A 27,547-nucleotide genomic window follows, 5' to 3' on the forward strand; every position below is an offset into this window, starting at 1 on the left:
CGAATTACAGAAAACGTGTCTGGGTGTAAGAAAAGTCATGGTGCTCATTAAAATTTGCCTTTCAGCCCACTAATTACGAGTAATAATGTATTTAATGCTTGTTAGTTGCTAAAGGTTTTAATGTCAGAATAAACGCAAGCCTGAGGGAAGGTGAGATTGGTAGTTACAGTATAATGGGGAAATATGTTTTATGTTTCAGAGCACCTCTGAATGTTAACGGGAACAGCGGTGGACCTTTGACTCCATGGGAAAGAATGTGGCCTGAATGCAATTCCCATAATAAGCACATTTTCTCTTCCTCTCAGTTCATTTAATTCCTTCAGAGCGCAGTGTGACGTCGACAAGTGACACGACGTGGCCTTATTTTTACATGCACCATAATAGCGGGCTTGTATTCTACAGGTATTTAAGGGTATTAATGAACTGTTTTTTCTTCCGATTGCTTGTGTACACTATGGGCTTTTAGCTGCCCGATGCCCCGTTGGACGTTTTCGGCCGCAATCATGCTTCATTTCCCATATAGTCATCAGGTTAGGGTTCGTGTGGCCCGCAATCATCCGTGATTGGCTGTGCGCCTCTGACCTAAATGTCAGCCCGAACTATCACTCTGTGTGTATACAGCAGATCCTGAGGCCCACTTCGGAAAGATGGCGTCAAATGACTTACCACCATCCACTTTCGACGGTTATCACTCTGTTTACCCTCACACAGGCCTTTAGAAGGGGAAAACTAAACACGTTTATGGCAATTAATGTGATTAGTGTGCTAAACTGTTTTCACAAATAAATTCAAAGGGTTGTGGAGACTTAGGAGCTGTCATAGTTGGTTTATAGCGGTTGGTTTAAAATGCAACCTATATTTAGCGTGTTTGGAGTCTCACTTTTCTCTCCGATTTTTATGATAAACGTCTGTGTGTATCTCAGAAACTTCACATTCCTCGGTTAACATTTGGGGATGTTTTGATAGATGTTGACGTCAGCTGTAAAACCGGTTGCATTAGAATTATTTGGAAAATAATGTTCAGGACTTGGCAAATAGAGATGCATTTTTGCGCTATTATACAAAAGAGAATGTTGTGTTCTATAAAAGTTGAAAAAAATCCAGAGATAAGTGGAGAGACAATGAGAGACATGAGTAGTGAGAGAAAGAAGTTCCTCCCAGTCATGTGGATTAAACATGTGTTAGATTGCTATGTTTGCATGACATCCCAGAATACATAGCTGTGTTTGAAAGGTATCCCAAAATGCTCTGCACCTCGCTCCATTGGCAGCCGATCCTAACGCTAATGGTGGGCTTTACGCGATTAGCAGGATTCTCTCTGTGGACTCATAAATTCAATTTAGCCTGAAATTTGTATTACAGCAAAGAAAGCAGTGAAAGAATGATTATTTCCCCTATACATAAATACACACATTTTAGGACATACGTAATCGTTTTTAAGGTAAAGAGTTTGTTTTGAAAACTCATATTTTGGGAGTCAATACAGGGGAAATATCTCAAACTTGCCTGGATTTCAGAGACTTTATTAAGCTCTGTTTTATGGGTGCGTATGTTCAGACAGTTTTCATGCTGTGGAATAACACAGGCCCAAGTTGACATTGTGAGGATTGCACGTCCAAAAGCCCCATACAGTGTCTCAACTACTGTGATACTCCATTGTGTGAAATAAATTTGGAAAAGTGCTTGGCAGATTGCAGAGTGCATTGATATTCCTTTCACAAACCCCACATCTTATCTCTGCAATTAATTAAACTTTAACTACTTAACATAAGATCTCCAGTAAAACTTTGTTTTGAAGAAAAATTCAACTTTATGTAATATATGAACTTTTATGTACTTTAATAAGAAGTTTGATCTGTGGATGTTTAAACTATAAAACTTTTGGCACTTTTGAGTTTGGACACATTAAATTGATCAAAAGCGGATGCAATTTTTTTCAATTTATAATGCTGCAAATGATTTCCACAAAAATATTAGACAGCATAATATTTTTTAATATCATGAAAATAAATGTTGAGCACCAAATTAGCGTATAAGAACGATTTTTTTAAACATTATGTGACACTGAAGACTTAAAAAAAGACTGCTGAAAATGTACATTAGCATCATAAGAATATATTTAATTTAAAAAATAATTTACAATGTTAGTATTTTATGTGTATCCTAACTAGAAATGATTAAGGCATATTTCCAAACTTTTGGATATATGGACAAAATTAAAGTTCCTTGAGAAATAAGCATTAAAAAAAGGCAGAATATTGTAATCCTCAAAAAATTTAGAGAAATAATTTTCACAGCAAATAATATAATTGTTTACTCTTTATTTATATCATCATACTTTTACAAATATTACTGTATATATATATATATTTATTAATGATTTTTTTAAAGGTTAATAGTCTGGATTTTACTGGATTTATGGCAAAGTTTCTCTGATGTGACATTTCATTTGTGCAGAACCAAAGTTTTTTTTTTGCTCTTTTTTTGTAAATCCAGTTTTGTCTGTGTGTCTAAAAGTGTGCAAAACGTGTATGAAACTGACTTTTTTTCTCTCTAGTTTCCACATGCTTTTAATGTTCCTTATAAGAATTCTGCACACACAAATATACACACACACACACACACTGTATAATCCAGGTCACTCAATATATCCCGAACGTGGCAGTCTAAGGTTTCGCCCCGTATTAAATGGCCTGGCATCAATAGCAAGCCTTTTGCGAGTGATTGAAGGAGGCCAGAGCCCGAATGATGTTCTGAAGGCCCATTAGAAGAATGGAAGGCTCTTTCCTTCAGTGAAACTGGAGCTGCGATAGAAGTGGGGGCCTCAGTTAGAGGTCAGTGGACAATAGAGACCAAAGCTGCTATGTCAGGTTTCACTCTCTCTGACACCTCCATAATCTGCAACCCTGTCCCATCCGAGGCTCCTGATTGGAGAGCTATTGACATTTTGTGGGTGGAGCTAAGAGATTGCATAGGATGTATGAGGCCCTTAAATTACAAGACAGCATGTACTATCAGTATGTCCTGAGCCTCATTACACAGGTGCCTTAGAGACTGCAGATTGCAGAGGGCCATGCTGTAATGACTGTCTACAGATTCTGATTGGCCAGACCAGTGCTGACATGAAAAATGACATGCAAAAACAAATCTGAATGGCTTTTTCTGATTCAAATGTTTACCTGAAAGCTTTGTTCACATTCATGCACATATTAAAGGCAAGGCCTGGTAAACCACCATCTTTCAAAAAAGCTGGCATTTCTATAAAGCACACTTGTTGATGTTCCCTGATGTCATATTTCTCTCTCGCAGTTTGAAGGGTGTAACAAAGCTTTCTCACGGCTGGAGAATCTGAAGATTCACCTGCGGAGTCACACAGGAGAGAAGCCGTACCTGTGCCAGCATCCGGGCTGTCAGAAAGCATTCAGCAACTCCAGCGACAGGGCAAAGCACCAGCGCACACATCTGGACACTGTGAGTAAATGAATACAACCGACCCTAACCTGTCATAGCTGCGACTCAAAAGGAAGTGCCTCAAAACACAAGAATACAACCACTGCTCTTTACTGACATCATCCTAAATATAGAAATCAGCAGTGTTGTTAAAACACAAACTAATAGCATAGTTGTCCTAAATGCTTAATGCATTTCAGTGTGGCAGTAGTTTTCATTGGAAAGATTGTTTTAGTGAATCGATTTGTCTTAAACTGTCCTCCTTCCTCCTATGTAGTGTTGGCAGTCTGATTCATTCTATTGAATCGGTTCTACCTAAATCATTCTCTCTCTATGTAGCACTGAATAGCACAATATTACAAATCAGTTCATCCTAAAATGTCTTAACTTTCTTATGTTGATGAAAGTTAAACGTAAATGTTTATTTTAGTGATCTGGTTCATCATCAATGTTTTTTTTTTATAAACTGTATAGGATTGGAAACTCTGGTTCATTCTAGTGAATAATAGTGAACTGTAGCACTGAAAAGTTGTTAAAAAGCAGTTAAAAGTTTATTCTAGTGATCGGGTAAATCCTAATGGTTCTTTCTTATATAGAATTGGAAACTCATTCCATAATGTTTTTGAATGTTTTTTTTTTCATATATAACATTCAACACTCTGATTCATTCTAGTGAATCAGAATCATTCACTTTCATATCTATAGTCGGAAATGTATATATTTTTTTCATCCTAAATCATACTCTCTGGTATAAAGCTCTGGGAATGCTGATTCATTCTAATGAATCAGGTAATTTAGACAAGTAATGTTAACAAAAAATGTATGAAACAATCTGAGTCTGTGCATAGCATTTTTTTATTTTTTATTATTTTGTTAAATAGTGCTGTTCTTCAACTTTTTTACATATAATTTAGGACTTTTATATAATATAATTACATATTGTATGTGCAATGTAGTTTGCTGCTTTTGTTAGTAGTTTTCTGTGTTGCTAACTACTTTTAAAAGATTAACTAATCTGTATTTTAATTTTAGTATTGCGTCTTTAACAAAACTAAAGAGTGGACCATGGGTGTTCCAAGGGCCTTCTAGTTCAGAGCAAAAATCCTAAGCGCTCAAGTCCCCAACCTAATGGACCTTACAATCAAACCCATAAATGTGCTGTTTGCTACCTTTATTTGACCCAAATGTTAATTTTGCATGCACAAAACAGCCATAAGGTTATGTCTCTATGGGTTGACGAGGTGAAACACGTTTTATCATACATCGTTTAACACCATGCTCCGTTTGTGATAGTAACGACACATGGCAGAGAGAGATAGAAAAAGAAACCGAGAGAGGCAGTAATGTCTTGCATTCAATTTCTAACAATGTGAGGAAAAATAAAAGTCAGGAAAAGCATGAGTTAGTAATTCCTCACTAACTGGCAGAACCCTGTGCTGTATCTCATCGCAGTACAGCTCCAGCGCTGCGCTACCGTCACACTGCCACGGCCAATTAGCCCCCCGACTCCAGATGCCCAGCGCTGCACATTAACTCTCGTGTGCACCCTGTCACAGCCTTCCCACACGCCTCATATACAGTGAAAAAATCACTTCGACTGTAATGATATTTATTCGTGACAGCCTTTTTTCTTTTTTCCATTCCTAAGCTTTCTCGGTTTCTGTTTTCAGTGCTTTTAGACAGCAGGGGGATTATATGGCATTGCACAGCGAAAACAAATAAATGCGCAGAGACGAGCTGCCCCGCGAGCAGCTTGTAAAAACAGCGTTATTTAGAGAACGAGGGAAGGTAGGAAAAGGGAGCTAATAAAGGAAGCCTATCCACTTACACTTTAATGACTGCCTCTGTTTTAAAAAAAAGACCAGTGTAAAATGCATGGGAGAAAATCACCACTGCATGTTTTGGACCGAGTGAGAGTGTTTCAGTAAAGTTTACCACTAAGAATCATGGGTACATAGATATATATCTTAAAATGTAGGCTACATGTACTTTAACTCTGAGAAAATGCAAAATAATACAAAACTGGCATAGTAGTTTGTTACCAGCAAAACAGTAAATGAGTGTTTGTACAGTACCTGTATGCTTGTCTGAGATTTACCAAACAACCTGTATTCTTCTTTTCTTCTTCCTATGTCCTCTCAGCTGAAAGGTAGGATACTGTCTTTCCTCTTAAACTTTGACTATTTATAAACTCTCAAAGCAAAAAGTTATTGCACTTGTGTTTGTCCATTTACACACAGTTTGAAAGTATAAATATTAATGCTGAAAAAAGTAGGCATATTCAGTGGGTTTAAAAAGTAAATTTTTGTCAGATTTAACACAAATTTAAATGCAGAAAGAACATATCCAACATCTGTATTAGTAACCCATAAAGTGCAGAAGAAAAAAATAATTATATATATTTTATATATAATATAAAATAATTATATATATAATTTGTTATCTGTAAGATTTAAATGCAATTTTCAGTTCCAAGTTTAAAATGTATAATTGAATTAACACTTTTTTTTTAATTTATTTAATATTTATACATTTGACTATAAATTACTTTATATAGACTTTCATTTATAAAAACACAACATTTGTTTTGGGATTTTAAAATAGTTGCTTGACTAAATTATTGTCTATTTTTGGTTTCCATGTCTGTTCATAAATGCTGTGCACTCTTTCTAATGTCTGTTCCAAACTATAATTATAGCTGCTCAATTATAAACGCTGTCATAATGTAATGATTTTGTGGTTTTCGTGTCCATAGCAGTGTGTTTCTGTGCCCTCTTTGTGGCTGAACTGTGCATAATTATGATTCTCAAACTCATTGTGCATTTCCTGTTTCAGAAACCATATGCGTGTCAGATCCCAGGCTGCACTAAACGCTACACAGACCCCAGTTCTCTCCGCAAGCATGTGAAGATCCACTCCGCCAAAGAGCAGCAGGTGCGTAGAAAGGTAAGGGTAAAAACTTAATATCTCTCTCTCTCTCTTTTAGAATGGTCTCTGTTCAAATCATCTCATCAGTACATCAGAGTACAATTAGCTTTTTGGCTCTTGCCTTCAGCCTTGAGAAACATTTCTAGTAGATATTTTTCTTGGTCAATTGTGTCTTTTTCACGGCTTGGTGCAGTTGGTTCTACTTAGGTTTGTCTTTGAAAATAATTTCCCCAACAATAGATCAACTCTGACCACATTTCAGCATCTACATGGTGAAGAGTGCATTCCTCATTAAAGTGGGTAATTATAAGCAGAATGGCCTCATTGTTGCGCTGGTCTAAACGACAGCCGACTGATGCGTTCTTCTTGCTTGCCGCTGTAAGCGGAAACACATGTGAGCGTGTACCATTGTTAATAAGCTGTGCAGCGTTATACCCCAGTGGCCAGATGTTGTGGGCCGATGTCAAACAAACACTCCCACTCCATCTATCGTGAGCGACGCCTGTTATGGCACGCTGCGGCAAAGCACCAAACCTTTGACGAATGGCTGGGAACTGAAAAACGTGCGGTTTGTGCTCTTTTGCCAGTTTGCATGTAATTAAAATGTGTTTGTTTTATATCTAATTCACAAGTTGGTGAGCTTTTATTTTGAAAATCTTAATTGCAGTGGAATTAAAATGACATAACACGTTCAAGTTGCATGTCATGGCTCATTTCGGCTATTGTTTATTACGAGGAATTGTCTGCAGGTTCAGTCCACTCTGAATTCATGTGTCTGAAGATCATTTTCCGGTTAAACATAATTCCATGCTACAATCCGAGCTTTCAAAGTCAGTCTAAAAGTCCTAAACACATATGACTCCCCAAACTATAAACAAATGTCGCATATAATGCATGATTACTGCCAGAACTTTGATTTTATTGCCTTGCGAAGGGAAAAATCAGCCTTGCATGCTAATCTCACCAGCAAAAGACAGCCCTCCACTTCTCTGTAGCTGGTAACGTGGCATCCCAACCTGTACTCAGGGCGATGGATGTGTATGTGGGGTATGTCATTCCCCTCATCCCCTCAGGTTTCCAATCAAAGGATCCTGTTTGCGGTGAAATATCATTCCTCTCTAAGCTTGTCATTTCCTTTGCTGGCTGGTGTGGGATGCCACCACAGACTGATGTGTTTTTTTAGTTTGATTATTATTTAAGACTTTTGTTTGGGCTCAGTCCATTTTACACAAGTGTGACTCTTTTCATTTCTTCTTTGACACCATCACACTCTAGAACAGACGTTCCATATGTTTTTAATGTGCATTCTTCCTGTCAACATTCTATTTTATTGCCTAGTCTTTTTATTGCTTATATTTTTGATTGACAGCTAAGGGCCTGCCCCCATTTAGAATCAGAAGCTCTGAGCGAATGTCTGTCAATCCAGCATCTTCATGGCCCTGCCCCTTCCCAGCATCCCCACTGTCCTGCCACCTCCCAGCACTCTCTGAATGGGAAAGAAGGCCGTTCCCCAGCACTCGGGCAGGAGATATTCACAGGTACGTCTTACTTTATCCACTGTATGCACTTTCTTTTGACAGTGATGTAAAGTGGGTGAAGTATAAAAATAAATAAGATGGAATGGATATTTAATTTCAATCATGGATTATAATTGTAATTAGAGTTGCTCGCTAAAACAAGCAACACTGTTATTTTTGCTCATACCATGAGTATTAAACTTGGGTGCAGCTTCGTTTGTACTATGAACATGATGTCTCAAGTCAAGTGGCTTGTTACTACAATAGTGCATCCCAGTTCGCCTTCTTGTACTTTGCCCTAAGAGTATATACTCTTTTAGTGAAGAAAAGGTATATACTTCTGAGTATATAAAAGAAAAGTATATGGACTTTGGGACATAGTCCTTGCATGCATTCAATCACTATTTAAATTACCTCGCCTGTCATGTTTCACATTAAACATCCTTTATGTTTTGTCTAATCTAATTTCCTACCATACTGGAGATATCAGTCAACAATTACCCATGCACAACTGTAGGTAATCAATCGATATGAGTAGGAAAAATGACCAAAAAACAGGTCCAACATCAAAACAAAAAGAAACAATCCTGCACACTATACGTACTTGCAAATGTATACAAAATAGATTTCATCACTCCCAACAGTTTGGTCCTATGACCTTCATAAGGCATTTTTCAGGAATAGAGCTATTTTGGTAACACTTCAATATAGGGACCAATTCTCACTATTATCTAGTTGCTTATTATATCGTGCCTTTTAATAACATATTGGCTGTTTATTAATACATATAAATCACATATTCTGCATAACCATATTCCACGCCCTTAATCCCACCCAATACCTAAACTTAACAACTAACTTACTATCTATTAAAGGGGTCATATTATGCGATTTAAATTTTTCCTTTCTCTTTGGAGTGTTACAAGCTCTTGATGCATAAAGAAGATCTGTAAAATTACAAAGACTAAAGTCTCAAATCCAAAGAGATATTTTTATTTTTTTTTAATAAAAGTTCAAACTTGTCCTCGCCCCCCTAAAACGACTCGTTTAAACACGCCTCCACATCTCTACATCACTATGTGGGAAGATTTGCAAAACGCTGCACAAATGTTCACCCAAAGACATAAGGCGTACCTTTTATTTTCTCTGTTGCTGCCGGCTCCGTTTTGTTGAGAAGCTGTGTTGTTCATTGTGAAAGGGAAACTACTTTTTTTGGCCTTCTAAAGGAGCACGATATTCGCTTCGTCATACCTAGAGCTGATTGTGCTGGTCGCTGAGGAAATACATCAACTTTACTCTGTGGATCGCCGGATCAGCTTACACTTTGGAGGGAGCGGAGTCCAGCTGTTCCTCACTCTAGCCGCCGGCTGCCGCTCACTCAAACCGCTTACTCAAGTCGCGGATTTCTCCGATCACAAATGCAAACATGGTAATTATGTTTCCACTGGATGCAACAACTTCCTCATTTGTAATGGGTTTTACTGTTTTGTCCTGTCATGCCGGTGTTCTGACCGGCACACCCCATAACAGTATTTGTTGAGGGGTGTAACATTTCCGTCAGACGCTTGAAATATTTGGCCAATCACAACACACTTGATAGCTGGCCAATCACAGCCCACATCGCTTTTCAGAACATTGAGATCTGTCAAAATCGACACGTTTCAGAAAGCGGGGCATAGAGGAGAAACAATAATGTACATTATGTGGAAAATAATGTGTCTTTTGAACCTTAAACTGCATAAACACATTTCATTACACCAAATACACAAAAATAATGTTCTTATTAGCAACATCAAATGATCCCTTTAAAAAGCAGTGGCCAAAAGTCATAGTTAATGGTTTGTTAATAGTGAGAATTGGACCTTAAAATAAAGTGTGACCGCTATTTTTGATAGATTTGCAAGTACATATAGTGTGCAGGATTTATTATTTTTTTCTACAGTTTTAGAAAGAAATTAAGTACCACATTGATCTGAATGTGGGTCTTTCATGCTAAAAACTCTCTTCATTTGGAGAGCATAATGATTCATTTGATACAAAGTTAACGATAAAAAGTTAATGACCAAACATATAAAAAATTCACTGTGATGTTACAGATAAAATATAACGTGGACCACATTAAATAAATATATTTTCTGGATATAAATTTTTGATCACCTAAATCCCCTTTCTAACTGTTGCATTACAGTATGTCCACCTTACACCATGTAGTTTTTAACACTTTTATTTGTGGTTGTAGTTCTAATTGAATACTTTTCCAACATGCAGTGGGTTGTGGGCAATATAAGTCATTAGAGTGTGCACGGATCAGGACCTCAAATTTCCATTTAAAATAGTAAACAATCCAGGTACTTTTGCAATACTTATTTCAACATTTTAAGATTTGATACACAGTGGTTTTAATTTTAAATACTAGTTAGGATGCATAGCATGCAAAGTATCAATTTTAACCTGGTGATTTTAATGATTCTAAAGATTATATTGACTGTAATTTTATATTTGAATTTGTGAGATTAACTGCTGCTTTCAAAACCTTGGGAGAAATGATTGTATATCTTGGTCTATAGAATCCATTACTGCTTGTTTTTGTAGGAGCATACGTGCTGTCTAATTTATGTATCCTGGGATGTTTTGTAGAGATGGGTAGAGGACTGTTCCCTCCACCCTAGAATGTACCAAAACCCAGATGTGTTTAAGTGTACATTCACTTGCAGGACCATTTATGTGATCCAAAACCAATAAGCTACGATTTAACAGCTCAAATGGACATGACAGAATAAAGGGGATTGTAATGTTATGAAGACCATATGCTATGATAATATTGCAAACAGCTGTAATGCGCAATCTGGGTTGGATGTACATTTTCCCATGCTACTTCCAATGTTATGCAATTTACGCTAATTCGGACCTAGTGGACACTTACCTTAAAATACCCAGCTATGACTCATGACTCTTAGATTTTGAGAGGGAGGTCAGAGGTCAAGGTTTTGCATGTTTTGTATTTTGTTTTGCATTAGTTAAACCAAAGTAGTTATGGTCCTTCCTGTAAGTCATTTTTCTTGTTCTTCTGATTGCTCTTGTCATAATGCTGGGCATACTGTAGTGCAATAGTTAGCAGAGGAGATTTCATGAAAAGGCAAAGCCTAGAATACTGAAGGGATAGCTAGTTCCCCCATAATGAAAATTCTGTTATCATTTACAAACTTTTTGTCATCCCAAACCTTTCTTCATGGAACACATAAGGAAACTTTCTAAAAATGGTGTTGCTCTCTCTCATCTGTGCAATTAAAATGAATGGGGATTGAAGCATTCAGGCTTCAAAAAGGACGGGAAAGCACCATTAAAGTATCATAAATGTGATCCATGTGACTATATTCTGGTCTTCTGAAACCAGATGATGGTTTTTGTGAGAAACAGACTGAAATGTAAGTTTTTATATATTAATAAAATCAAGCATCTTACCAAACCTATAAGAAATATATTGTAATAATAAGAATAAGTATTATTATTTTAATTGTGATTTTGTTATTGTGCATATCTATCTATCTATCTATCTATCTATCTATCTATCTATCTATCTATCTATCTATCTATCTATCTATCTATCTATCTATCTATCTATCTATCTATCTATCTATCTATCTATCTATCATTTTTTCTCCGAATTGTGCAGCCTTACCTCCAGAGAGATTTTAGCCACAGTTATCAGTGATTAATGACTTAAATTTCAGACAGTTTCTCACACATCATGTTTAAAACACAGCATATGGACCACCTTTACTAGTTGCTTTTGCTTTTTCTCCCAGCATGTTTTAGTCTCTTTAATTTTAATTGCACAGAGAAACCAGAGCATGGAAAACAGTCTTCAAAATGTCATCTTTAGAATTCTGTGGAGGAACATTTATTGTACAGGTTTTGAGAGTAAATGATTACAGAATTTAGATTTTTGTGTGAACTATTCCTTTAAGAGCAGCAATTCAGGCAAGAGAAAGGTAAAACAGACCCGTAATGTCCGTGTGAGAGTAATTTGAAGGACAATTGCAGAACTCCCCATCATTAAAGCATCCTTGAACAAAACACACTTTGCAGTGCAGCAGCTTAAATCACCGCCAACATGTGCCAGGGAAAAATAGACGTCCTGGCTAGCACCGTCTCTCTCATTCGCTCGGTTCAAAGGGGATAAGTTGTTGCTTCAATGTGCAAATCTCTTTAGCCTGAAGGACCTGTTATGTTACTGTGGCTGTTTGTTCTTGTTTAGAGGAGAAGTTGTGGTTGTGTCTGGCCAAGATGCCTGCATTTAATGTAGATGTTTCTGCCTCTCCCTATGCTTTGTTCTGGGGCCAGTAGAAAAAGTAAAGCAAAGTTGGGAGCGGGTACCTCTGTCATTTTGTAATTTGCACATATAAAGTGCATTCTAGTCCTCTGTTGTGTCTTTGTGTAGGTTTGCATTTGGTTGCTTCATACGTATGTGTGCAATCTCTTTGGCTGCTTGAACATATGCTAAACATCCCATAACTATATGCTGTGAGAAAATGGGTTATGGATTTTTCAACACTAACATTCCTTCAACACTAACAGTCGCTTACAAAATAAAAGTTTTTTTTTTTTTTTTTTTACATAATATATGTATGTGTGCTGTGTACATTTATTATGTATATATAAACACACACACATGCATGTATATATTTCATATGAATATAAATATAGACATTGAAATACATGTAAATATTATATATTAAACACATACATATATATTATAAAAATAATAATTCATTACATTTATATAGTGCTTTTCTAGGCACTCAAAGTGCTTTACATAGTCAGCTTTACATAGTCTCCTCATCCACCAGCAGTGTGGCAAGTTTTTGTTATGGTAAGTTTTTGTTATGCAAACAAAAACCTTTTTGTATGCGATCAATTGCAATTAATGGTTCAGTACTATATATATATATATATATATATATATATATATATATATATATATATATATATATATATATATAAACACACACATTTTTTATTTATGTACATTATGTATTTTCCAATACAAATATGTATAATATGTATTTTCCTATACAAATGTGTGTAAAAAAAATTTTTTTTATAATATGTAATTTTTATATTATATAATATAACTTTTAAGAAATGTAAGTGCATTTGTGTGATAGAAAAAAGTCACAAATCAAATTAGAAAATTTCATTAATGAAAGCATTTAATTAGAATGAATTCATGAAAACCTATACTAATAATTGAATGCACATTAATGAATGAATGTACTAATTATTTAGAAATTCACGATCACTCTCAGCCATTAGAGTCTGATTCTCCCTCCTGGTGCACCCCTCCCATCTCTCCAGCAAATAACAACTAAAGCAATCATGGCCATTACTTGTTGAATGCTTCCCAGTATGGTAGCAGATGTAAGGGCTAAAGGGGAAAGCATTTAAAGACTTTGATTGATGATTTTGGGTAATGAATCAAGTTTGTAACCAGTTCAGAAAACTGTCAGATGGGCCCCGCATCCACCGTAAAGCATTTGAAGAGGAGCACAAAGAGAAGGGCAGCTGGAACGAGCCACTGACGACCGTCAACGTACAGCCGTCCCTCCAGAGGGCTTCTGGGAAATGAATTACTGGGCGAATTCAGAAGAACACATTAACAGCCGGAGCAACCGGGAACAGTGTCCGCCTGTCAGTCTCTCAAGCTACACAAGAAGCCTGGGGACGGTAGAAGCCCCTTTGCGGAACAAGCGACTATCATTTTCATCTGGCCCGGTTTGCGTACAGTAGTATAATCTATGGCGGGATGACATTTGGAACAGTTGGAGCTCTGATCTACACTGTTATTTCCATTATAAACTGCAGATGAAGTTGATGTGTCCACAGTTTTTTGCTTCAAGGTTATGTGTCCTTGGCTAAAGATCCAGCCTACCTATTCCTTTCATTTCAATACAAGTAGCTTCAAGTAGATCTGTCTCTACTTATTAGTTCTACCATTCCATTAAAATTGAACCGATCTGTCAAAGATGTTACGTTCAAAACAGCAACAGTCAATCAAATCCATGCTGCACGGCAACATAAATCATGTACAGTAAATTGCTAACAGCACAGCACAGAACAGGAACATTTAATTTCATCCAAAAGGGCCGTGGTGAGTTTGTGTTGTCATAACAAGTGCTTGTTGCCATTAAGGGCTGTTTTGTGGAGATTTAATTTGGTCAATGTGCCGTACTTGAAGGCTCCTTGAGGTTTATCAGGCATGTTTTGCGCATTAGTTTTGTTTGTCTTCCAGGCCTGTACGCCGGCTCCAGCACGACACACAATGGAGCCCCACTTGAGTTGCTCTCTTCTGGACCTGACCTGCCCCCCAGGCAGCCCCGCCTGGACCGCAACATTGGCAGCCCCCACCATCTCTCCCCGCTGTCTGGCCTCGAGAACACCCGGGAAGGGTGAGTACCTAACCCTCTGAGCATCACGTTTATTCCCAGTTGCTCTGACATATATGCAGGTTGGATGAGATCAATGTAGATGACGTTTGTCATCACAGTAACAGATATCACTGTAGGCAAAGTTATACGCACAAGAGTGAGCTGTAACAGAAAGGCTGTCCCACCATGCACTGTGAAAAATCTGAGATGTCTGACAAAATGAGAAATGAATGATGAGGAAATGTTGTTGTTTAGTCTGATTAAAAAGTAATTCTATAATGATTCACTCAGTAGTCACTTGTTTAATCCTGAATGAATCAGTTTCAGTGAATCAGTTTAGTGTATTGGACTCACTCATAATGACAGTCAGTTGACTGAATTCAGAGTAGCACTAAATAGAATGCTGAATTAAGCCATTGTTTTTGAACGAATCATTAAGTTAATGATTCATTGATTCACTCTTAAAGATAGACTTGTTTCAATCTGGCATGAATAAGTAGTTTTGAACTAGTCACAGAAAATTATTCATTGAGTCACTTATAAAGATAATCACTTGTTTCATTCCTGAATGAATCTTTGTTTCGGAATGGATCTTTTGAATAATTTATAAAGTCAGGGTCACTTTTTTCTTTTGGAATGAATCGGTGGCTGAATACAGAATAGGACTAGCATTCAACTCTTACTGTTTTTGCCAACTGAAGACATATTTCAAATAATACAATTATTAAATTGTATGCTATATGCATCCACTGTTTTGGATCAATTTTTGAATAAATCAGTAATTTGAATGAATCATTGAGTAAATTATTAATTAACTCACTCATAAAGAGACTTTTCTGGTCTAAATCAATGTTTTGAAGTAAATGGTTGACGTAGTGATTTATTAATGCAAATAATGATTTTCACTTGTTTCATTCCTAAATGAATCCATGTTTTTAAATGAATAATATGCTTCACTCATAAAGACAGGGTCACTTTTTTTCACTTTGGAAAAATCAGTGGTAGAATTCAGAATAGCTCACAGCTCTAACTGTTTTGGCCATAAAACATGTATAAGCTCTACAACTATTAAGTGGTATGCTGAATTAAGCCTCTGTTTTTGAATGAATGGATAATGATTCATTGATTTCAGTCTGGCATGAATGAGTGATTTTGAATTAATTATTGAGTAAATTATTAATGGACTCACTCACTTATTACTAGATTTTCACTTGTTTCATTCCTGAGCGAATGCATGTTCTTCTATGATTCTTTTGAACAAAGACCGGTCACTTTTTTCTTTCTGGAATGAACCCATGGCTAAATTCAGAATAAACATTATTTTTGCCATGTAAATGTATAATACAAATAGTAGGTCACTAGAATGTGTTTTTTTCTCAATTCAAACACTGTTTTTGACAAATAACTGAATAAATCAGTCATTTGAATGAGTAACTGAGTAAATTATTAATTGATTAAAATTATAAATTAATTATTTATAATCAATTATTATTCTGGTATAAATCAATGTTTTGAACTAACTGGTTAAAGGAATGTTTTATTAACTCATTCATAAAGACAGTCACTTCTTTCTTTCTGAAATGAATCAGTGGCTGAATTCAGAATGGGATACTAGCATATTACTCATACTATTTTTGCCATAATAGATATAGTACAAATAGTAAGTCACTAGCATGTTTCTGATCAATTGCTGAATAAGTCAGTCATTTGAATGAATCATTGAGTATTTTCTGGTGTTTTACTAATGTGTTGGTGTAACTAATTGGTTGAAGGAATGTTTTATTGACTCACTCATAAAAACAGTCAGTTCTTTCATTTCTGAAGTAATCTGTTTTAGAAAGAATTAGATGTGTCGATTCATTGACTTGTTTGTAGAGACAATCTTTTGTAGCCACTTACTGGTGTAACAATGTAACTAGCAGAAAGAGACTCTGAAAAACACACTGAATAATAAGCTTTTTTATTTCAAAATATAATAACTACAAAATGCACGTTTGCTTTTTGATGTCATCAAATTGCTTTGGAATAACTAGTCACGTCGAGATCTTGTTACTATTACAAGGTTTTTCTCATAACAGGAGATTTTCTTTGGTAATGTGTGCTGTCTAATGGGTTTTTCACTGTGTGTATGAACCATATTGATTTAGGGGCCTGGATTTATTTACCATCCAAAGCACCACCGGCAGATTTTTCCCTTGTCCATACAGAGCTTTTGTTTTCATTGTAACACGCTCCTAAAACACACACCCTACGACGCATTTGAGCACTCTTCCCTTGTCACCCTAACACAACATAAACCAACTCTGTGTCAGTGCTTTGTAATTAAAGCAGAACTGTGTTGCCAAAAAAGATTTTGGAGTGCACCTCTGTTACTCTCTGTCCTCAACACTCTTAAAAATTATGTTTGGCCCTATACCTACACTACAAATGCCCTCAGATAGAACATCATTATGGAGTAACACAAAATGCACAAACATGCTTTGAGGTTCATAAACAGAACAATTCATATGCAACATGTCTAGGCTATAGTCAAAGTTTAAATGTAATATTAAATATTCATTATAATATAATAAACAGGATTTGTTCTCTCAGTTGAGAGAGCAAAACCCTGAAATAACTATAAAAAAAATAGTAAAAAAAAAACAGCCACAGATGTTGGGTTATTAGTATTATAAACGTTAAACGCTGCATAGCTATGTTATAAAAACACTTTTTTTTTTTATGTAGAATCATTTTTCATATATCTTCCCCACTATGTGTAATACACAAATTGCAGTAATTGCAGTAAGACAAGAGAGAGTGCTCAAAACTCATCAGATGATCGCATAATTTAGTGGAACATTGTAATATAAAACCATCCTCTGTAAAGAAATGAGGTGTGAACATTTGAGAATGAATAATTATCTTTATAAATGTGCGCTCTTTGGGGCTATAATGGAGCTGAAGTAGCCATGTGATAACAAACCAATCGCGATTTTATGCTGTTTGATTGTGGCCTCAAAGGTTGTAGTTGTGAGCTGTAGGTTTGGTTGGCCCATTTAGATCTCGCATGCAGGGTTGCCAGGCTTTCACAACAAAACTAACCCAATTGCTACCAAAAACTAGCCTAAACTAGCCCAATCTTATTTCAATGTGGCTCCCTGGTAAAAATTTAAGGGCCAAATATCACGTTTTTGTGGCGCTTAAACCCAGGGGGGCTGGGTTTCATATTTTATTGAAATAGCCCTGGGCGCCGCCATTGGCTAGCGGACCCCCACCTGCTGTTAGCATTCCATTGACTACCATTCATTTTGCGATCACTTTAACAATGAATAACTTTACATCTGAGGCATTTAAAGACTCAATTTGTCCATTAATTATTTCTAAAGAAACACGAAAATGTATAAAAGGCTCAATTACCTTGTATCTTACGTTATGGGCCCGTAGAAGCAGTTTTTGTAAAAATAGGCTAATGATTGCATCATAACCTGCGACACTATGTCGCACAGTAGAGAAATTACCGTATGGACAGGAGGAGAAGCTCGCAGACAATCTTTTACTGTCTATGAGGCTATCGGGGGGACGTGGAGGCATAAAATCAAAGGAGAAGCCCATAGAATACTTACCAAAATTTGCTCCTGTTCACGCTCGCGTCTCTGCAAGATTCAGTGGGTGATTCAGATTTCTCTTGGCACAGCTATTAGAAGACTTACAATTGTCAGACAGGTTGCTCACATCACATCTAAGTCATCAAGCTCAATTTGAGTCTGCACAGTAAGCTCGACCCCCTGGAAGTGCGTGCTTCTAATTGACTTGAATCCAATAGGGTCGCTGTGTCCATTTCTTTTAGTGCCTATGCTTAAACCTGCTGACATGAAAAAATAGTGTTAAAGTAGCCCATTTCCATGCCGTGGATTTGGCAACACTGCTTGTGTGTGCAGTGGAAATGCAACTGAATTCTAAATGGCGTGTAGCGAACAAATAAAACAAAAATATACGGGTAAATGCGGGGGCCCATGGGCTGCAGCCCACTCAAGTCCATTGTTAAATCTGACCATGTGCTTCACGATGCCAAAGAAGAACCTTTTTGTCTAAATGGTTCCATAAAGTAGGTCAACATTTAATATCTGAAGTACCTTTCTGCTTTGGAAAAGGTTTTTCGTGGTGAAAGAAGGTTCTTCAGATTATAAAAAGGTAAGAAGGAGATGATTCTTTAAAGAACCTTTGACTCAATGCCTCTTTTTGGAACCAAAAATGGTTCATCTGTGACATCCCAATGAAAAACCTTTTAAGCATCTTTATCTTTAAGAGTGAAGCTGTGTTTAGTGTTTTGGAACACTCAAAAGGATGAATACAATGAAGCCTAATATGCCCCTAACAGGACTGTTTCCCATTAAAAACCATGATTTCCCTCTGGACCAGCCAAGTCCTGAGCTGCAAATCCAGTGTGTCATCAAGACGTGCAATGTGTGTAGTGACAAACAGAGTTGCTGGAAATGAGAAAGAGAAAAGGAGAAAAAATAGAACAAATCTGTTCTTTCAAAGCATCAGATTTAAATGGGATTTTTGTGCTTTTTGTCATAGTTAAACAAAAGCAAAAGTACAGTGTTAAGTAAATTAACTAATTTCACCCACATCTTAGAACAGAAACTTATTCAAGAGCTTGTATTGCACATGACCATATTGAAACAATAATGAGCTGTACTTTAATTCCGTTTCTCTTCCTGTTTGCTAAACTGGTAAAGCATTGTGCTAACAATGCCAAGGTTGTGCATTTGATTCCCAGGAAAAACAAAATCATGTATACTTTGAATGCACTTTTAGTATGTGTAAATATTAGGGTTTTTTTCCAGCTTGAAATTTCAATCAAAGTGACGTTTTTGTTAGCATAAGCCCATTGGATACGTCAATTTCTAGCAAAAATACTCCAACATCCATAAAATGTGCCCAGGCAGCAGTGAGTTGTCATTCTTTAAAACCTTTTTGGAAGGTGAGCTGTTTTTCCAGGTCATGTAAAGAATGCAGAAAAAGCTCAAGAAAATTAGCGAGACATTTTAAAGCTCCACAAACAATTACTGCTACTCGGAGAGGAATGAGAGCTGATCGAAACTAGCTCAGAGGATACACGTGTAACTCTATATGCAATTGCACCGAAGGTCACGATGACATATTCGAGCGTATAGAGAACTCTGCTCTTCACTGATTCTGAAGGTTAAAGTCTGAGAAAACGTAAGATTATACACACCCTTCACACAAAGCATGAGATGAAGGTGGACATGAACTTCTTGTGGAAGTAATGAGCATATGTTGAGCTTGAAATGTAGTATTTTATCCACCAAGTAGGTCTAGTGTTAGCTGTAATATCATAACTTCCCCATACAGTCGCACTGACAACGCAGTGTTAAGAAAATGGTCTTCTTGTTTGCGAGAGTCATTAGAGTTGGGGTTCCCGATCAGAAATGTATACGCACATATAGCACGCTTTATGCCATCCATCTAACGCCACATCTCTGCCAGGACCTTCAACTAACCAGGTATGAAACGTCTACTTACATTTGAAGATGGAGCATTTTGATTTACATGTTTAAAGCCTAGAGTATACACTTGGCTGCCAAAGTCAACAGCAGCTGCCGCTCTTGTTTTTCCCAAATGGTTTAGCAGGACGTTAAACATTTTGACAAAATTATCTAACTTGCTTGACTCCACTGCTGCAGCCTCTGACCTCATTGCTAAATGTGTTTACCCTGGCTGAAATGGCCCATTTAGACTCCTTTTACTTCGCAAATACTAGTGTCATTTTCTGAAGCTAATATTAAAAAATATGCCAGTGAAAATACATCTAGTGGTCTCCGTTGTGTGGAGTTTGAGATGGAGGGAGGCAGAAGTGTTCGGCTTTTGCTCAGAGGAGCGTGCTCACTAGCCTGGAGGGCCGAGGGGCTTAATGGGTGGCATTGGCACCTCAACGGCTTCATTTACATGTTTTGTAGGTGACAGTTTTACAGTAAAATTAGGAATAGCCGATCCTGGTGTACCTTAATGGTAATGAGAAACAGGTTTGTATTAACGAGAAGATATTAAAAATGTCATATTTTTATTGGAGTATGCATATGTTCACTACTGCTCAATAATTTGGGGTGGGATTTTCATGTTTTTGAAAGAAGTCTTTTATACTCACCAAAGCTGCAATTATTTTTGCCAAAAAATACAGTAAAACCACAATACTGTAAAATATTACAATTTCAAATAAATAGTTTAATAATTTTAATATATTTATTTAAAATGTAATTAATCTCAAGACAAAATTGAATTATTTCAGTCTTAAGTGTGTCACATGATACTTCATAAATCCTTAATATTTCAATATTATCAATGTAAAAAAAAAAAAAAAAAAGAAAAGAAAAACATCGAAACCATGATACATTACCATTCAAATGTTTAGGTTAAGTAAGATTAAAAATAATTTATAAATCAAATACATTTATAATGTAACAAAAATACATAAAAAAATTAATGAATAATAAATAATAAATGTGCCCCGCCTTCCATCAAAGAATCCTGAAAAAATTATATGGTTTACACAAAATATAATTAAAACAAATTAGCAGCAAAAACTGTTTTCAATACTGATAATAAGAACAATTATTAATAATTGAGTACCAATTGGTAATATATATAATCAAATATATCAGTTAGTTCTAAAATCGCACAATACTAGTTTTTAGCATAAGAGACTTGAAGAGTGAAGAAAATCCTAGTAATTCTAAACTTTTGACCAACATTGCATATATTTAGTCTCATAAAAGTCTAATTCATGAGTTCACACTTAAATATAATAAACAGAGTAAAGCTTAAGCGTATTTTGCGTGCTGTCAGAGGGGAGGGCTTCCGAGCTCAGAATTTCCCCCCTAACTCAGAGTACCCCAACTTTGTTAATAAAACATCATTTTGTGTCATAAAATATAGTAATAAATAATACAATTCCTTGAACTTGAGTCCATTTCAGCAGGTTTCAGTATCACCCGCTGATCTAAACAGTAGCTACAATGATACATTGTATCTTAAACTAATTTCCCTGCTTGACTGCGCATTGAGCGTTTGAGCACTTTAGCTTTTGAGTGTTTAGAAGTAAGCAATAGGCTTGGATCAGTAAGGGCCTGATCTCTCACGAGTGGCTTTAGTTTGCTAACCAAAACCAGAAAGGTTCCCACCGACCCGTGCCAAGTCAGCGGCCACTTCGTTCTTCAATCAGAAGAGCTTACCGTGAGACACCGGGGATATCCACGCTCTCTCATACATACCGGCTCCCAGCGGAGCACAACCTGACAGGTGAGACAAGACAAACTGAGAACAGAGGACTCTTCTTCATGAATCTTCATTCAAAAAGGATGTGAGGGAAAAAACTCCATCTTGATCTATTTTGTCTCCAGCCGAATCCTGGAGGATTTGTGTCTGTTAGCATAAGGATTGCCTCACCCCTCAAAGCAGCACCTCTGTTGCACGATTTGTAAGGTCTTTGACCCCTCTTAAACTGGAATGTGACACTACGACAGAGCTTTTCATGAACCTCGCAGCCTGCATTTAATAACAGTATTATTCCATCATCCAAAATGTAACTTTTCAATGCGTGTCAGCAGTGTAAACTTAACTTCTAACCCCCAATGGTTTGTTCACATTAATGTTATTTTTTTCTTTACTTTTTTTGTGGTCAAAGTTGCTATGTCCCATTTAGACAGTAGTTCTTTGATCCTTTTGATGGTTACTTTCTGAGCCAGACGTAAAGTAACTATGTCCTTTAACATGGAGCACGTCCAGTGAATCATATTCAGAAGAGTCATGTTCACTGAATCATGTCTGCTGTCCTGAGTAAGGACTTACTCATGTCAACTGAGCGATGCTCTGGGATATTTAAACATGTTCCCATGGAGTCACATTCACTGAATCACAGTCAGTATTAAACACTTTGCCTTTATTACTCAATCTGCTACTTTGAAGAAATACCATTTGTAAACACTTTGTCCACAAGAAAACTATTAAGGGTTAGGTCATTATGCTTTGAAGTTCCCGAAGTCGACTCATCCTCATTGCCTTTTTTTAAGATAGTTGACCAAAGTTTCCTATCCCATCACTCTTGACTCAAAATAACCAATTCAAAAGGCTCAGGAAAAATCAATCATAAGAACAATTTTGCATGACTCAATTCCCCGTCTTGCTGAGTGTTGAATTACTGCTGCTGAGACCGAAAATCCCAATTTACATGTTTTTGCTGAAAATAATGACAGGTACTGTGTATCATATTATATATATATTACATATAATGACTGCAATCTCCTCAAATGCTATTGAAGTTAGCAAAGTCTATACCAATGTCGAATGTATCTTTAGAGACATCCAACGTCAAGCCAACTTTAAGCCAGCCCAGTTGCCGAATCTGCCGCTTTGTCCGACAAACAAAGCAGACAGGAGTAGATTAATGTGGGTGGACTTGAACTTTTGAAAAAGTGGTGTATATTGACATCTTTCCGAGGTTGAAACAAGACACCTTCTGATGTTCATTCATGTTTACTTCATACTTTAACTAGTAAATATGAAACAATTCGGTCCACTTGCCGCTTAAACTACGGAGCTAATGCGATCTGACGCGATACATTAAAGAGCCAAATGGTATTTATAGTTAGAATTTCTTTAAAAAACAGAAATGTTTTAAAACTGTGTAAAAGTCTATCCATTAATTCACATCCAGTTCAACTTAAGTGTCATACTTGAGCAAGCCAAATGCTTTTCTGTCACTTTTGAAGATAAGATGAATATCAACTTTTGGATGATCTGTTGGTCGGCACCCATGCAGTCTCTCTTGACGTGAGACACAGGCTGTAGTCACAAAAAGAGCTTGCGAAGGTGAAAGCAGATGATCAGTGAAGGTAAATATCGAAGGGAGAGATTAATCTTGCATATGAAAGATTCCCCTCATTCCTGGAGCCTTAGCGAGCTGCAGCTGGCAGTGATTATAGCCTGATTCACTTTAGCTGCACATAGAGGCTGCTTGTAAAAATATGAACAGTATAACTGTTTCCTGAGCTTGTGCTGACAGCATCTCCCAGGGGAAACGCTGCCGCCGTGCTCTCCACAGAAACACATGGCTGTATGTCAGATCACAGCCAGCGACTAGATCCGAACAGCTTTCCTGCATACGAACGCAGGCTAACCCTCTAATTCCTAAATGTATATTTGCTGCATGCCTTGTGAAATATGTTAGCAAAGCTTTTGAGGACATGGCTGTTTGAGAAGAGCCCCATGACTCATAGGGTTATATCCGAGCACAGTAAAAAAAAAAAAAGTGTCTTTTTTTTAAATGCTCTTTTGATGAAACTGAGTCCTTGGAATGTGAATTTGGCTAAGAGTGAAAAACTACATAATGGTCTAACAGATGTAACAGCCAAGGAATCCTTATCAGATTCTGGGCAAATGAACGATGGGAAATATCACTCCCACACGAGGCCTGAAACATAAAAAAAAGAATTATCAGCTCATTGGAGTCCAAGTTTTACATTAGCGCTTTGCTAGGACTTAACTCTGTGGACAATAGTACAAAAGGCAATTAAAATGTAATTTATAATGTGTTTGTTTAAATGTACATGCTCCAAAGGTGCATGAAATGTTTCCTTTGTTTAAAAAAGTGTTATTTGTAGCAATAGTGTTTTCAAAAAAAAAAAAAAAAAAAAAAGAAGGTTTAAAATCACTCACATGAGATCACTAGCCTAATTAACGCTAATTTATTTGTTTTTTTTTTTGTATTTTGTATGGGACATATCAAAGAATAAAAGCAGTGAACAAACATTGGCTGCTTGCTGCTAGGTTGCACATGATATTGGGGGAGGGACATTCTCAATCAAGAGCATTTGATTGGACAGAAATTGGTGCAGTGCAGGATGAGTCATCAATGTTTTTGCTGCATTTTTCAAAACTGGAAATATTGTAAATAATAATGTGTATTTTTAATGTCTTGGAAAGAAGCCTCTTATGGTCACCAAGGCTGAATTTATTTGATTAAAAATACAGTAAAAACAGCAATATTGTAAAATATTATTACAATTAAAAAAAAAAATCTACTTGAATATATTTTAAAATGTAATTTATTCCTCTGATGGCAAAACTGAATTTTCAGAAGTCATTATTCCAGTCTTCAGTGTCACGTGATCCTTCAGAAGTCATTCTTGTAGGATGTTTTGGTGCTTAAGAAACATTTCTTATAATTACCAATATTGACAAAAGTTGTGTTGCCAAATATTTTTGTGGAAACTACAAAACTTTTTTTTTTTTCAGATTTCTTTGATAAATTCAAAAGAACTGCATTTATATGTCTATATGTATTGTGTAATTACAGAATAAAAATATTGTTTTAAAAAAATCTTGCTGACTGCAAACCTTTGAACCGTACAGTATGTTAACCTTCTAAAAGTGAACTTTATCAGTATTTTGGAGTAACTTATACAGTGAATGTGTTTTAGCAAAGAGTATACCCCTTAAAGGGACTTTGGTTTTAGCTTTAAGGTCCGTTGAAAAAGCTGATGTCATATATCATTAGGGATAATGAACAGGCAGTAATTCATTGCATTAATTTTGTTTATTTCCTCTGTCCCTCCATATCTTACGTTATAACTGCATGTCCTCATAATATCTCTCCATAACTAGCATCTGTTTGTCATACTTGTTTAAACAGGCGATTCTTTGAGTTTGTTTTTGTTCTCTGTTCATTTCTGAAATTCTGAATATGACTCTTTGATGTGTGCACTAAAGGCAGAGAGCCTTTACTTAGGGGGCAGGAACGACTTCACAGGGCCATTGGGCTGGCACTCCACGTCTCGCTGGAACTTGGTTTTGCATATTTGAAGACTTGCTTGTGACAGCTGCAACTAATGGCACTAACAAAGCCTTTATTTGTTCCATTGTGTGCAAGCATGAGCAAGCTATCATAACTTCCCCAAAGCCATCACTGTGTACAGTAATTCAGGGGCATGTTATGTATAAGTGGCATCTGGAGTGAAGAACAGGCTTGTACGCAATCAAAACCAGGCTCTTGACTTTCCATTCTAACAAGAATTGGAAAAGGATAAAGCATGTTAGAGTAAATAAAAAATAAATGAATAAACTAAATAAATAATGTATCACTTTAGGCTATGTGACTATTTTTCTGAGGTAATCCTCTCAGATCTTTCTCAGGGTTAAAGGTAGGATGGGGTGAGGCTATAAAGTTACTATAAAGTAATATACACAGGACTCTAAATTATATACTCTACATGAAATTTTATAGCATTGTTTTGGCCTGCTTATCTTCCACCGTTAATCTTAATAGTTACCGTTCACTTTCTCTCTTGCAGGCTATCCGGAGCTTTGCTGTCTCCAGGGATCAGTCTCCTGAAGGCCACAACGTCTCCTCCACCATCACTAGAGAAGCAACAGAACTCCTCTTCCAGCCAGCAACACCTCCACACTCACCATAAACCCTACACCACCTTCCACAACCTGCCTTCAGCTGAGGGTACGAGACCTTCTGTGTTTCTTTGCTCTTATTTTATTGGGTGATAGTCTTAACACACATCAAAAGTCCAGCACTCCCTTCAGACTGATTTAAAACTCGTTATGAAAAAAAATAATAAAAAAAGTATTTTTGGAACTAAATAAAAGAAAACACTGGATCACATTTTACAACAAAATACTACTTCAGTCTTGTTACATCAAAATTTTAATTCCGTGTGTTACTCGCCACTTCTTTGTAATTCTTTGTGAAATTTACTAACAATTTCAAAGTGAAAATTGCTTCAAAGTAAATCCTATACCAATTTTTTCAGTGTGGATATGAAACTAGATTTTTCCATTCTTTGTGGTGGTCACCACGATGATTCTTGGGTGTTGTGGTTGGTTGCCAGGGTGTTGTTATGTGGTTTCTAAGTTATTTAGAATTGTTTTTTTTATGTGTTGCTAGGTTGTTCTGATTGTTTGTTAGTTAGTTGCCAACTGGTTAAAATTAAAAGAGCCCACTGCACATTTGCTAAGATTATTTGAGTTCCTCAGATCCCTCTTTCAGTATTCTATAGGATTTTTGATTTTTGTTCATCTGCTTTATAGTTCAGTATGACTGCTTTGAAAAGTCAGAGTACATATCTTTTCAAGAAGCCACATTACCTAACACAAATCTGAGCAATAAGATGAGGTTATAAAAGGTGAAGTCGGCATCTAAAGGAAATTGTGATTTGTCTTTACTTAACTATTTTAATCCTGTGAAGCCAGAGACTTTTATACTTTTATACGTATTCAAAAAAGAGGAGTATTATATTTGATACATCGGGATTTATAGTTGATATGGTATGATATATAGGATATATGGAGCTCATACTCAAGGATGAAAAAATCACCTGTTTTATTCAGAGGCCAAAACTGAGAAAGAATATAAAATTTGTTGAAGTTGCAGATAATGATATGCCAACAAGTAAGATGGACATCTGATGCAGTACAATGCAGTAATTAAGAAATGAACCAATGAACATTCTTCAAAATTCTGATGCATTATATTTGATACTCACATTTTGACATGCTTTTTCTAAAAACTGAAGAAGTTGCTTCGGTCTAATAAGTGTTTATAGGGTTAAAATTATGTGTACAGATACTGAAATTTATAAGCAACACTGCAGTATTCAATAAAAAAAAGAATTTTCAATTTTGATTTCATTGTAAAACAACATTAGTAATCACTATTTCCTTAGCAAGTACCACAAATAAGAGTCAAAACTCTCACAGTTCCACTTGCCTGCCTTTACTTCTGATCTGTTGGAATATACCTGTTGAAAAATCTCAGCAAATCTCAGTGCTGGCGTAGTCTGCAGTGCTATGTGCATCAGCCAGAACATGTGGGCTGAAAGAGACGCCTGGAACCACAAGAGGAAGCTTTTTGCTCTAAAACCACCCAGTCCAGAACAGCTCAGCTGTCTGTCAAAAGAGCTGCTGGGAAAGAAAAATGTTCGACTTCCCTGTCAGGACACAGATGTACATGTGTGTACTACCTCAAATCCAAGACCCCCAGTTGAGAGAGACTACTTGTTTAACACTTCTGGAAGCTACCCCGGAGAAACAGGGGAATAGTCCAAAAATAGAAATACAAACAGGAATGCAGGCTTTCTGTGGTTTTTGCCGTCACTAGTTTAAGTTTTGAACATATAGAAAATAGACACATTTGAAAAACATTTGATTCTG

The 27,547-nt window shown here is 36.5% G+C and overlaps 1 protein-coding gene across 4 annotated transcripts in view; it reads left to right on the top strand.

The window, feature by feature from the left end:
- The window catches only part of LOC127962999 (zinc finger protein GLIS1-like), a 69,676-nt gene that overhangs the window by 40,470 nt on the left and 1,659 nt on the right, over positions 1-27,547 (top strand). For all 4 annotated transcript variants that reach the window (XM_052562641.1, XM_052562638.1, XM_052562639.1 and 1 more), the window contains 5 exons: positions 3,310-3,471; positions 6,286-6,396; positions 7,748-7,916; positions 14,188-14,344; positions 25,678-25,838. In XM_052562641.1, the coding sequence (XP_052418601.1) occupies positions 3,310-3,471; positions 6,286-6,396; positions 7,748-7,916; positions 14,188-14,344; positions 25,678-25,838 (760 nt within the window). The remainder of the gene's footprint in view (positions 1-3,309; positions 3,472-6,285; positions 6,397-7,747; positions 7,917-14,187; positions 14,345-25,677; positions 25,839-27,547) is intronic.

Source organism: Carassius gibelio, chromosome B8 (assembly GCF_023724105.1).
Source record: "Carassius gibelio isolate Cgi1373 ecotype wild population from Czech Republic chromosome B8, carGib1.2-hapl.c, whole genome shotgun sequence".
Lineage (NCBI taxonomy): Eukaryota > Metazoa > Chordata > Actinopteri > Cypriniformes > Cyprinidae > Carassius > Carassius gibelio.